Here is a 12,261-nt window from a genome sequence, read left to right on the forward strand (position 1 = left end):
GTCAATACTCCTAAGGGTTCTGCCATTTACTGTATATTTCCCACCTGTATTCGACCTTCCAAAATGCATTACCTCACATTGTCCGGATTAAACTCCATCTGCCATTTCTCTGCCCAAGTCTCCAACCGATCTATATCCTGCTGTATCCTCTGACAATCCTCATCATTATCCGCAACTCCACCAACCTTTGTGTCATCCGCAAACTTACTAATCAGACCAGCTACATTTTCCTCCAAATCATTTCTATATACTACAAAGATCAAAAGTCCCAGCACTGATCCCTGCAGAACACCACTAGTCACTGCCTTCCATTCAGAAAAGCACCCTTCCACTGCTACCCTCTGTCTTCTATGACCGAGCCAGTTCTGTATTCATCTTGCCAGCTGTATGACTTCACCTTTTGTACCAGTCTGCCATGCGGGACCTTGTCAAAGGCTTTACTAAAGTCCATATAGACAACATCCACCGCTCTTCCTTCATCAATCATCTTCGTCACTTCCTCAAAAAACTCAATCAAGTTAGTGAGACATGACCTCCTCTTCACAAAACCATGCTGCCTCTCGTTAATAAGTCCATTTGTTTCCAAATGGGAGTAAATCCTGTCCCGAAGAATCCTCTCCAATAATTTCCCTACCACTGACTTAAGGCTCACCGGCCTGTAATTTCCTGGATTATCCTGGCTACCCTTCTTAAACAAATGTAGCTGGTCTGATTAGTAAGTTTGCGGATGACACAAAGGTTGGTGGAGTTGCGGATAATGATGAGGATTGTCAGAGGATACAGCAGGATATAGATCGGCTATTCTCCAGTCCTCTGGGACCTCACCTGTAGCCAATGAGGATACAAAGATTTCTGTCAAGGCCCCAGCAATTTCCTCCCTTGACTCCCTCAGTATTCTGGGGTAGATCCCATTAGGCCCTGGGGACTTATCTACCTTAATGTTTTTCAAGATGCACAACACCTCCTCCTTTTTGATAATGAGATGACTGAGACTATCTACACTCCCTTCCCTCGACTCATCATCCACCAAGTCCATCTCCTTGGTGAATACTGATGCAAAGTACTCATTTAGTACCTCGCCCATTTCCTCTGGCTCCACGCATAGATTCCCATCTCTGTCCTTGAGTGGGCCAACCCTTTCCCTGGTTACCCTCTTGCTCTTTATATACGTATAAAAAGCCTTGGGATTATCCTTAATCCTGTTTGTCAATGACTTTTCATGACCCCTCTTAGCCCTCCTGACTCCTTGCTTAAGTGCCTTCCTACTGTCTTTATAATTCCTCAAGGGCTTCGTCTGTTCCTAGCCTTCCAGCCCTTACAAATGCTTCCTTTTTCTTTTTGGCTAGGCTCACAATATCCCTCGTTATCCAAGGTTCCCAAAACTTGCCAAATTTATCCTTCATCCTCACAGGAACATTCAGGGCCTGGATTCTAATCAACTGACATTTGAAAGACTCCCACATGTCAGATGTTGATTTACCATCAAACAGCCGTCCCCAATCTAAATTCTTCAGTTCCTGTCTAATATTGTTATAATTAGCCTTCCCCCAATTTAGCACCTTCACCTGAGGACTACTCTTATCCTTATCCACAAGTACCTTAAAACTTATGGAATTATGGTCACTGTTAACGAAATGCTCCCCTACTGAAACCTCGACCACCTGGCCGGGCTCAGTCCTCAATACCAGGTCCAGTACGGCCCCATCCCTAGTTGGACTATCGACATATTGTTCCAACAAGGGGGCATTCCATATTCAATTTCGTAATGAGGAATGAGTCAGATTTAGTTAACAGCCTAGCTGTGCCTGAACATAATCAAATATGATTGAGTTCACTGTAGTAGGGAAAAACATGAAACAGCCACTAAAATTCTAGATTTCAGTCCGTCTGACTTCAATGGATAAGGCTGTCTATAGTAAACTGGACAAGTGTGTTAATAGGTAAAATGAAAGAAAATCAGCCAGAAGTGTTCAGAAAGCAATTCAATGTGACAAAAAAACAGTTTATATCCCTAAAATGCAAGAGTTGTACTTTCCAAAAAAAAGAAAGCCATGACGGCACAGTGGTTAGCACCGCAGCCTCACAGCTCCAGCGACCCAGGTTCAATTCTGGGTACTGCCTGTGTGGAGTTTGCAAGTTTTCCCTGTGTCTTTGTGGGTTTCCTCCGGGTGCTCCGGTTTCCTCCCACATGCCAGAGACTTGCAGGTTGATAGGTAAATTTGCCATTATAAATTGCCCCTAGTGTAGGTAGGTGGTAGGGGAATATAGGGACAGGTGAGGATGTGGTAGGAATATGGGATTAGTGTAGGATTAGTATAAATGGGTGGTTAATGGTCGGCACAGACTCGGTGGGCCGAAGGGCCTGTTTTAGTGCTGTATATCTAAATCTAAAAAAAAACTATTGGAGGTAAGAGACAACATAAAGCTAAAAGAAAAAGTGTACAAAAATGCAAATAAAAGCACAGATCCTGAAAAATGGGAAGGATGCAAGAAGCAGTTCAGGGTGACAAAGCAGGTAGTAATAGCTACAAAAAGGGAATAGGAGAAGGAACTTGTAAGGCATATTAGAATCAACATAAAAAATCTTTCACAATTACTTTCAGATCACGAGGTCAGAAGCAATGTGGACCCCTTGAAAACTGGTAACGGTGATGTTAGTAAAAACAAGGAAATAGCTGACATGCTGAATAATTACTTGACATCAGAATTTACAGTAGAGTAAGAGGTCAGCATGCCAGGCATCCAAGGAAACCATTATTGGGACAGGGACTCAAGAATACACAAGGGCTTAAGGAGTTGGGGGTAATATATTAGCATGGATGGAGGATTGGTTACCACATGATTTCCATCCCAGGACTTTAAAGGGAGTAGGTGAGAACATTGCAGATACTCTCACTGTAATCTTCCAAAGTTCTCTCTATTCAGGAGTCATTGCTTTAGATTGGAAAAGTACACATACCACTCCGTTATTTAAGAAAGATGACAGGAAAACCAGAAATGAGACGCCAGTTATCCCTAACGTCTGTTGTCGAGAGTCTGTAATTAAGGATAGTCTGACTGAACATCTTGAAAATTTTCAGCTGATCAGAGAGCCAACATAGATTTGTAAAGGGTATGTCATGCATTATGTATCTGAATGTTTGAAGAGGTGACTAAAGTCGTGGACAGGGGAATATCTGTGGATGTTGTTGACATAGACTTCTGGAAGGCATTTTATAAAGTTCCTCATAAAAAAAATTGAAGCTCATGGAATTTAAGGCAAATTATTGACCTGGTTAGGAAATTGGCTGAGTGACAGGAGACAGAGAGTAGGAATATTGGGCAGGAACTTGAATTGGCAGGATGTGACTAGTGGTATTCCGCTGGGGCCTCAATTATTCACTGTATTTATTAATGACTTCGATGATGGAATAAAGAGTCGCATATCCAAATTTACGGACTATATTTTTAGCAGTGTAAATGGAAGCATAATATTATCAGGAGATATTGATAGGTTAAGTGAATGGGCGAAACTGTGGAAAATATATTTCAGTGTAGGCAACTCTGAGGTCATCCACTTTGGACCTGTAAAGGATATAACCGGGTACTTTCTGAATGGTGAAAAGGTAGAAACGGGAGGTCCAGAACTTCTTGGAAACCCACAATAGGACTGGAATGACTCTCTGCAAGGAATACAGACCATTGCAACAGCAGCTCAAACCACCGACTACCTCGCCAGCCCACTCCGACAACAAGCCTCGCAACCCAGAAAGTTTCCTCCCCGCCTGACGTCCGCGGGGAGGGGGTTGGTGGAGTTATTCTCCAGGTATACAGATCATTAAATATTCATGTACAGCTACAGAAAACAATCAAAAGGCAAATGGAATGCTGGCTTTTGTATCTAGAGGACCAGAATACAAGGAGGTAGAAGTCATGCTTCAGCTATACAAAGCCCTGGTTGGGCCACACCTGTGGGTATTCACCTTTGGGAGGATGTATTGGCCTAGAACGGAGTGCAGCATAGATTTACCACAACAGGGATGTCCAAGCTTGGGGGTCGTGAGGGGTCGCATTATAACTTTTGTCCTACGTAGGGGTCCAGTGAGCAAATTTCAGAAAGATAAAGGTATTAGAAATTTATTTAACTACTAATCAAAACACAAAAAATGTGCATTTTTCTGACCAGCTTTAAATGAGAAGACTGATTTATTAACTCACTTTCTCGTCACTGTTTTCGTGAGATACGTGGCATTGTTTCTTGCTGACAGATGTAGAAATTGTCTGCCTGCACGCTTGATTCAGTGATGCGGAGTATTCCGGATAGATGTCCATCTGTCAGGAGTGATCTTGATCACTCTGTATGTCTCTTACTGTCGTCGGCCCCCTCGCGCTCGCCTGAAGAAGCCAATGGTGGATTTCCAGTGGAAATTTCTCATCCTTGGTGGGCTGGATGGAAATCTTTGGCTGGCCGGTTTCTGGCCCGCAGGCCCTGTGTTGGACAACACTGTAGTAGAATGATACCTGGACTCCAAGGAGAGATTAAACCAACTAGGGTTGTATCCCCTGGATTTTGAAAGCTTAAAGGATGATTTGATTCAGGTATTCAAGCAAGTAAGGGGAACAAATAGTGTTGGTAGGAAGAAACTATTAGTTGGAGAGTCAAAGACTTGGGGCATCATCAAAAAAGTAGTCATGAGTGAAATTAGGAAAGTCTTCACGCAAAGGGTGTTCGAAGTTTGGAACTCTTCCGCAAATGGCAATTGATGCTAGATCAGTTAATTTTAGAAGTGAGATCGATAGTTTTTTTTCTTAGCCAAAGGTGTTAAGGGATATGGGGAGAAAGTGGGTATATGGAGTTAAGTTGCAGATCATTCATCTCTTTGAATGATGGAACAGGCTCGAGTGGCTAAATGGCCTATCCCATTCCTATGTTTATGCTCTGCATGAGCCTCCCACCTTTCTTCATTGAACCCCATCAACATATCCTCCTATAACGGTTATGTACATGAAATAAAAACGGAAAGTGCTGGAAATACTCAGCAGGTCAGGCAGCATCTGTGGAGAGAGAAGCAGATTTAACATTTCAGCTCTGTGACCTTTCATCAGAACGCTCCGCGACACCCTGGTCCACTCCTCCATCAGCCCCGACACCTCATCTCCTTCCCACAACACCTTCCCATGCAATCACAGGAGGTCTAATACCTGCCCTTTTACCTCCTCTCTTCTTGCCATCCAAGGCTCAAAACTTTCCTTCCAGATGAAGCAGCGATTTACTTGTACTTTCAATTTAGTATATGTATTCGCTGCTCGCAATGCAGTCTCCTTTACATTAGGGAAACCAAACGCGGACTGGGTGACCACTTTGCAGAACACCTCCGCTCTGTCCGAAAGCATGACTTCGAGCTTCCAGTTGCTTGCCATTTCAATGCACCCCCCTGCTCTCATGCCCACATTTCTGTCCTTAGCAGTGTTCCAGTGAACATCAACATAAGCTCAAGGAACAACACCTGATCTTTCGATTAGGTATACAACCGTGCAGACTCCACCTTGAGTCCAACAATTTCAGAGCATGACTGGCCTTTTTTTTTTAATACTTTTCTATTTTTTAACCATGTGCCTGTTTTTTCATGTGGACAGAGCTGCTCATTATTCCACCATCTGGACTAATGCTATGTCTTTCACCACAAGCATTAACATGCTGTTTGCCTTTGTCCCATGACAGCTTTTTTATTTAATCTCTCCTGCCCTCTGCCCTATCACACACCTTCCCTTTTGTTCCTTTCCCCACCAAACCACCCCCCATCCCCTTTCACTTGCTTAAAACCTAATTCTTTTCTAACCTTTGCCAGTTCTGATGAAAGGTCACAGAGCTGAAACGTTAACTCTACTTCTCTCCCCACAGATGCTGCCTGATCTGCTGAGTATTTCCACCACTTACTGTTTTAATTTCAGATTTCCAGCAAAAGTATTCTACTTTTATTTTAGGGATATGTAAATGGCTGCCACTGGAAATATTGAAAGCTGAGCTACTGATGTTGGAATGGAGAGAGCAGAAATCGAGTAATCTGGTCTCAAGGTGCATATGGAGATGCGTAGTGAAGGATTTTGCTAGGTAGCACTGGTTGAAGTTGTGCAGGAATTTGAAAGCAAGTTGTGGATCTTTGTCATATCTTTGCATTGAGTGCACAGCGACAGGTCATTCAGCCCAGCTTGTCTATGCCAGCGTTGCTCTATTTGAGCCTCCACTACCCCTCCTCCTCTTATCCTGCTGTTCCTTTCTCCCTCATGTGCTTGTCTAGCTTCCCCTTAAATACATCTATGCTATTTGCCTCAGTAATTTTCTGCCCTACTTCAGCATTCTCGCATGCATCCCGTCCGGTCCTGGTGACTTATCAACTTTAAGTAAAACCAGTCTTTCTCATACATTTTATCAATTTTGAGCCCACCCAGTGTCTTAATTACCTCTTTCATTATGATTTGGCGGCACCTTCTTTGGTAAAGACGGATGCAAAGTACTCATCAGTACCTCAGCCATACTGTCTGTCTCCAAGCAGCTATCTCCTTTTTGGTGCCTAATTGGCCCCAGCCCCACCCTTTCGCTATTTCAATGCCTATGGAAGACTTTTGGATTCCTTCTGTTAGCTGCCAGTCTCTTATATCCTCTTTGCTGCTCTTAATACTTTTTTCACTTTCCCCCTTTCAGTATTCAGCCTGGTTCTCACTTGTATTATCAACCTGACATTTGTCATCTATCCTCTTTTTCTGCTTCATCATGCTCTCTATCGCTTTCATCATCCATTCTCAACCACTCTCTAAATTTACTCCTGAATTTCCTATTGTATTTATTAGTGACTATCTTACATTTATGACTCTAGTTTTAGATTCCCGTCTTCTCTCTTCCCCCGCCCCCCCCCCCCCAAAGTGGAAGCATTTTCTTTACATCTCCCTTATCAAAGACTTTTATCATAAATACCTCTAACACCCCTCACCCTTCCCTTTCCTGGAGAAAAGAGTTCCCGGCTGTTCAGCCATTCCTGTTGAGCATATCTCCTCAGTTCAGGCATCATCCTTGTAAATTTACTTTACACCTTCACCACATCCTTTTTATAACCCCTGGGATCACTGGCCTACTTTGGCTCCCGGTCAATGTGTTGGTTTTAAAATTCTCATCCTTGTTTTCAAATCCCTCTAGGGCCTCGGCGCTCCCTATCTCTAATCTCCTCCAGCCCTCCAAGATATGTGCTGCTCTAATTCTGGACTCTTGTACATCCCCGATTTTAATCGCTCCACCATTGGTGGCAGTATCTTTAATTGCTGAGGCCCCAAGCTCTGGAATACCCTCCCTGCACCTCTCTGCCCTTCTACCTCATTTTCCTCCTTTAAGAAACTCCTTAAAATCCCTCTCTTTGACCAAGCTTTTGGTCATTTGGCCTAATATCTCTTTATGTGGCTTGGTGTCCTATTTTGTTTTATAATGCACCTGTGAAGCAGGTTGGGACATTCTATTACGTGAAAGGCGCGATATAAATGTAAGTTGCTATTGTTGAAAATGATTGGGCAAAGCAGGTCGGGTTTATTCTGCTTCCATTTTTGTCATTGTGTTCTGTAGTAATTATTGGCAGTTATTTGTTTCAGGGAAACATTTTGGCCACTCTTAATAGTGCCTTTTTTAATGCTGAGGTTTGCAGCTGGTTAATTTGATCACTTTGACAATATTTTAATTGCCCCTCTGTGATTAATTAGCCAAGCTTATGTTTGGCGCAGCTATTAAAGCTAAATTCTTATGGGTATTGTGTCCTTGCACGCAATGTGTTTCCTTGGGTAGTTGTACTTTACACAGTTGGAAAAAATAGACATGTACAATTCCTTTAGGCAAAAGCTGATAGTGATATATAAGTTGAAGCCCAGAATGACTAGAATAAGAATTTTAGTTAAGTTGGGTAGCTGTGTTGGAATTTTGGGACCAAACGTGTTTTATAATGGTTGAAGTATAATTGTCGAAGTTTGTACATTAAGTCCCTGGCTGTGCTGAGTTTCTTGGTGCTAACTGGGCAATCAATAGGAGGAATTGAATTGGCTAAAACCCAATTAGGCTTTGTGGGAAGATATTTAGCCCGGGTACCTGTTATCCAGTGACACATGTTGAGGATAGGATCAAGCTTGGCTGTGATTTAAGGCCCAAGATATTTTGTTTGGTTGCACATGAAGATTGATCAGTTTGTTAAGGTAACACTCAGAGGAACCATACCCACGTATCCAGGTTGGTGGGTGGAGGGAAGCAGTGAAGTAAATTGGAATGCATTTCATCATAACCTCAGTATCCAGTTACTGTATAACATGAGATGAACTGGATATTAATTCATTGGTCTCTGTGTTGCAGATGAATGCACACCAACATAATCTGACCAGGATAAAGGATGAAAGTAATGTGTTGGAATCCTGGGGCCGAACAGCAGTTGTACTTTATTAAATGCAGTGTTGTGTTTGGAAAATAACAGTCATGCTTTTGGTGCATAATGACAATCCTGGGAACAATAAGGGTGAAAATTATGGACTTGCTGCTTTCAGGGTCTTTCCTCCTTCCATGCATTTGTCAAGATCGTTATTTGATGCAGCTCCTTATTCTCCTGACATGTGATTGGTATGTGCAAGACATGCTTGGAGCATGGATTGCATTCTGGCAGTGAAATTGACAAGGGGGCTATACTTAAGCCTTGATTACAGTATCTAATGGATTAATTCTAAAATCCTGTTGTCCAAACTCTTGGATGGAGTCTGTACCAGGTCAACATAGCCTCCCTAAAGTCTCATCCCAGAAATAATTTTGAGAACCTGACTGTTAAGTCGCTCTTCTATTGCCCTTGTGTACCTTTTGGCACCACGATGCTTAAAATTCTAAATTGTTTAAATCTTTCAAAAACTCATTTCTTGGATATGAAAACAAAGGAAGTTCAAAAATTGCGAACACAGGGAGAGCAAGAAATCTTTGGTTCTAGGACAGCAGTCTGTCATCAGGGAGAAAAATATCTATGTGCTACCTTGAGGAACAAAAGTTGGGCTTTAACCCATTGATTCTGCTCTGCATTTTTGTTAGCCATTCCAGCTCTATTTACAGTCTCAATTTTCTGCCCCCTCTACATTACTGTTCATACCCGTACCTCAACTCCCTTTTAAACTCCAATTGATTCTGCGTCTGTAGCGGCATAGGGCACTGCATTCTACTTTCTTTGTGTGAACTTTAATTTAGAATTGCTTTCGTGGCTAACTTTATGTTCTGTTCTGTTTTATATACTGGAGATAATAGTCTTTCCCTAACTACCTGCCCATTATCCTTCATTATGTTAAATGCATCTATCAGAGTATCACTTGATCTACCTCATACAACCCTATTCTTTCCAGATTTTCCACATAGTTCAGTCACTTTATCTCAAGTCATATTCTGGTGAATCATCGCTGGACTCCCTTCAAAGCTAGTATTTCTTTGATAAGTTATGGTACCTAAAACTGAATTCCAAATCAAATCTGACTAGTATCTGCATAATTGCAATAGTGCTTGTATTCTGTACCCCTCATGTTTTAACTTCCATGCCATTAGTTTTTTGGGTTGCAACTGTGAGCAAGCTTTTAATGCCATCTGTACCTGGATCCCTAAATCCATTTGTTCTTGTCCTCTCGTTTAGACTGTATTCCCACCTGTTATTCCTCTAGCCAGTTAAGTTTTGCTGCAAATTTAGAGGAAGGGAGAAACCATGTATCCTTTTCCCTGTGATCCATATAAATGAAACAGATTATCATTATTTTGTTTGACATAGTAATCTCAGTTTTATTTATCACTGTGTTTTATAGATGTCAGTTTCCCACAACCTGTAATACGACCTCAGGACCAGATTGTGAATAAGAAGGAAGATGCCATGTTTCACTGTCAGTTCACAGCTACACCTCCCCCAATGCAGGAATGGTTATTTGATGATTCCATCATCCATAACTCATCACGGTAAAGTTTCTTCTAAGTTCTTGATATACCGTAAAATAATGCAAATAATAACATAACAGTGAACAGCATATTGATTCTTTACTACAATGGTGATGGTAAGTGTATATCCACTAGGTAGCATAATGGACCATAATGTATCTATCTATCTCTCTCGCCTGCTTCCTTTCTCTCTACCCTTGAAAGATTCAAACCGATGAAAGCATAATTCGCAGCTAATGTTGTTAAGTTCTTCAAGCAGTGATGAAGTCGTAGAATAGACTTCAGAGCAGAGGTGAAAGACAAGTTTACAACTGATGTCAGCAAATGCTTCAAACATGTTAAGTTGTTGATTAATGACTGTTCCATAGCTACTGACTTGCCCTCCCAGTGTCTGATATCAGTAGCTCCCTTTATGTTACGACTGAGGCGGGATGAGTACACTGTTAATTCAGTGCCGCTTCTCCACAGGTCACAACATATTTTACATTTTCCCACTTATTGATACGGTTAATCATGTACTCTATTTTTCCCAGAATAGAAACACTAACCAGGTTTCTTTACTGAACAACAAAATTATTAGTTTATTATAAAACCAGTCTTAACTAGCAATGAAGTAAAATATAAACACACAGATTAAAATGTTTAAAGTCCCAACATTAAATTTTAATGTTTAATTTTTTTACCTTGGCATCTTACACTCACGTATGCACGCACACACACGCGTATACCAGTTAAATGAAAAAAAAAGGGATTTTTGGATCAGAGCCTTATTAAAGACAAAAAAAACACCTAGGCAGATCACTTGCCGACCCCTGAAGAAATAAACAGATGAGACTTGCTGCACCAAAACTGGCATACAGTCCAACTTCCGAGCACATGCAGACAGGCCAACAAGATCCCCCTAGAACAGTTCTCTTCAGGCGGCGTTGAGAATTATTTTTAGCAGTCTTTCTTCAAATATAGCAAACAAGATAATTTGACACAGTGGACTGCTTGGAGTCTTTTATGGAATTGCTGGAAAGCGAGCTGGGTTGTAGCCCTCTGTTCTTCCTTGGAATTCTTTCCTCCTGCAGCAGATTTGACTTTATCTCCTTCACGAAGGTAAAACACACACACACTAACGACCAAAAAAACTTGTCAATTTTCTGCCCTTGCAGGTGCTCTGTTGTTACTGAGCTTGTCCAATCAAAGGAACACTTGTCACTTCTCTGCCCCTGCTACAAGGGTTTTCTGTTCCATCACCAACCTGAGTCATGTGACAACCAGTAACATTGTTGCCAATCTGGCTCCTTCAGTGTCCTCTTGATGGCTCATTCTCTTTTTTTTTTAAAAAAAACACTGGTCCAACATTTATTCAGCTTAACTATAAATTCCTTTAAAAAAATATTTTTCACAAAAAAAATCACTTTCGTAACATTTATGTCAGCCCAAACAGTGAACTAAAGACAATCGAATGATCCCATCATTGATCCCTATGAGGCTGCTTAACTGAATACATATTAATTTAATCTCAGATCTTTCTGATCTGTAGAGTTCAGTTCCACATCAGGCGATGCATTTGCCAACAAGTCAGGAGTGTGATGGAATACTCTCCATTTACCTGGATGGGTGCAGCTCCAACAACACTCAAGAAGTTCGACACCATCCAGGACAAAGCAGCCTGCTTGATTGTCACACCATCCACCACCTTCAACATTCACTCCCTCCACCACCGATGCACAGTGGCAGCAGTCTGTACCATAGTCAAGATGCACTGCAGCAACGCACCAAGGCTCCTTCGACAGCACCTTCCAAACCCGTGACAGCTGCCACATAGAAGGACAAGGGCAGCAAATGCATGGGAACATCACCACCTGCAAGTTCCCCTCCGCGCCACACTTCATCCTGACTTGGAACTATATCGCCGTTCCTTCACTGTCGCTGGGTCAAAATCCTGGAACTCCCTTCCTAACAGTACTGTGGGTGTACCAACCCCAAATGGACTGCAGCAGTCAAGAAGGCAGCTGACCACGTCCTTCTCAAGGGCAGTTAGGGATGGGCAATAAATACTGGCCTAGCCAGCGAGGCCCACATCCCCCAAACAAATAAATAAACTTTTTAAATCTCAGCCAGATTGATAAACTATCGAAAATAATTCTGATCTTGCTACTTATGAAGCTGTTCGTTGGTGAGTTCCACAAATTGTTAGATGAGTCACTGAGGTCATTGTCTTGAGACCTACATAATTAAAAGAAATTTCATTCAAAACTACTCTGTCATCTTGAGCAAATGCTTTCTACAGTCAAGTTCGGAGGACCTAGTAATTAAAT

General features: G+C 41.9%; 1 protein-coding gene across 4 annotated transcripts in view; it reads left to right on the forward strand.

Moving 5' to 3' along the window:
- The window catches only part of LOC137366035 (inactive tyrosine-protein kinase 7-like), a 583,411-nt gene that overhangs the window by 358,788 nt on the left and 212,362 nt on the right, over positions 1–12,261 (forward strand). For all 4 annotated transcript variants that reach the window (XM_068028160.1, XM_068028157.1, XM_068028158.1 and 1 more), the window contains one exon: positions 9,826–9,973. In XM_068028160.1, the coding sequence (XP_067884261.1) occupies positions 9,826–9,973 (148 nt within the window). The remainder of the gene's footprint in view (positions 1–9,825; positions 9,974–12,261) is intronic.

This window comes from Heterodontus francisci, chromosome 3 (genome assembly GCF_036365525.1).
Source record: "Heterodontus francisci isolate sHetFra1 chromosome 3, sHetFra1.hap1, whole genome shotgun sequence".
NCBI lineage: Eukaryota > Metazoa > Chordata > Chondrichthyes > Heterodontiformes > Heterodontidae > Heterodontus > Heterodontus francisci.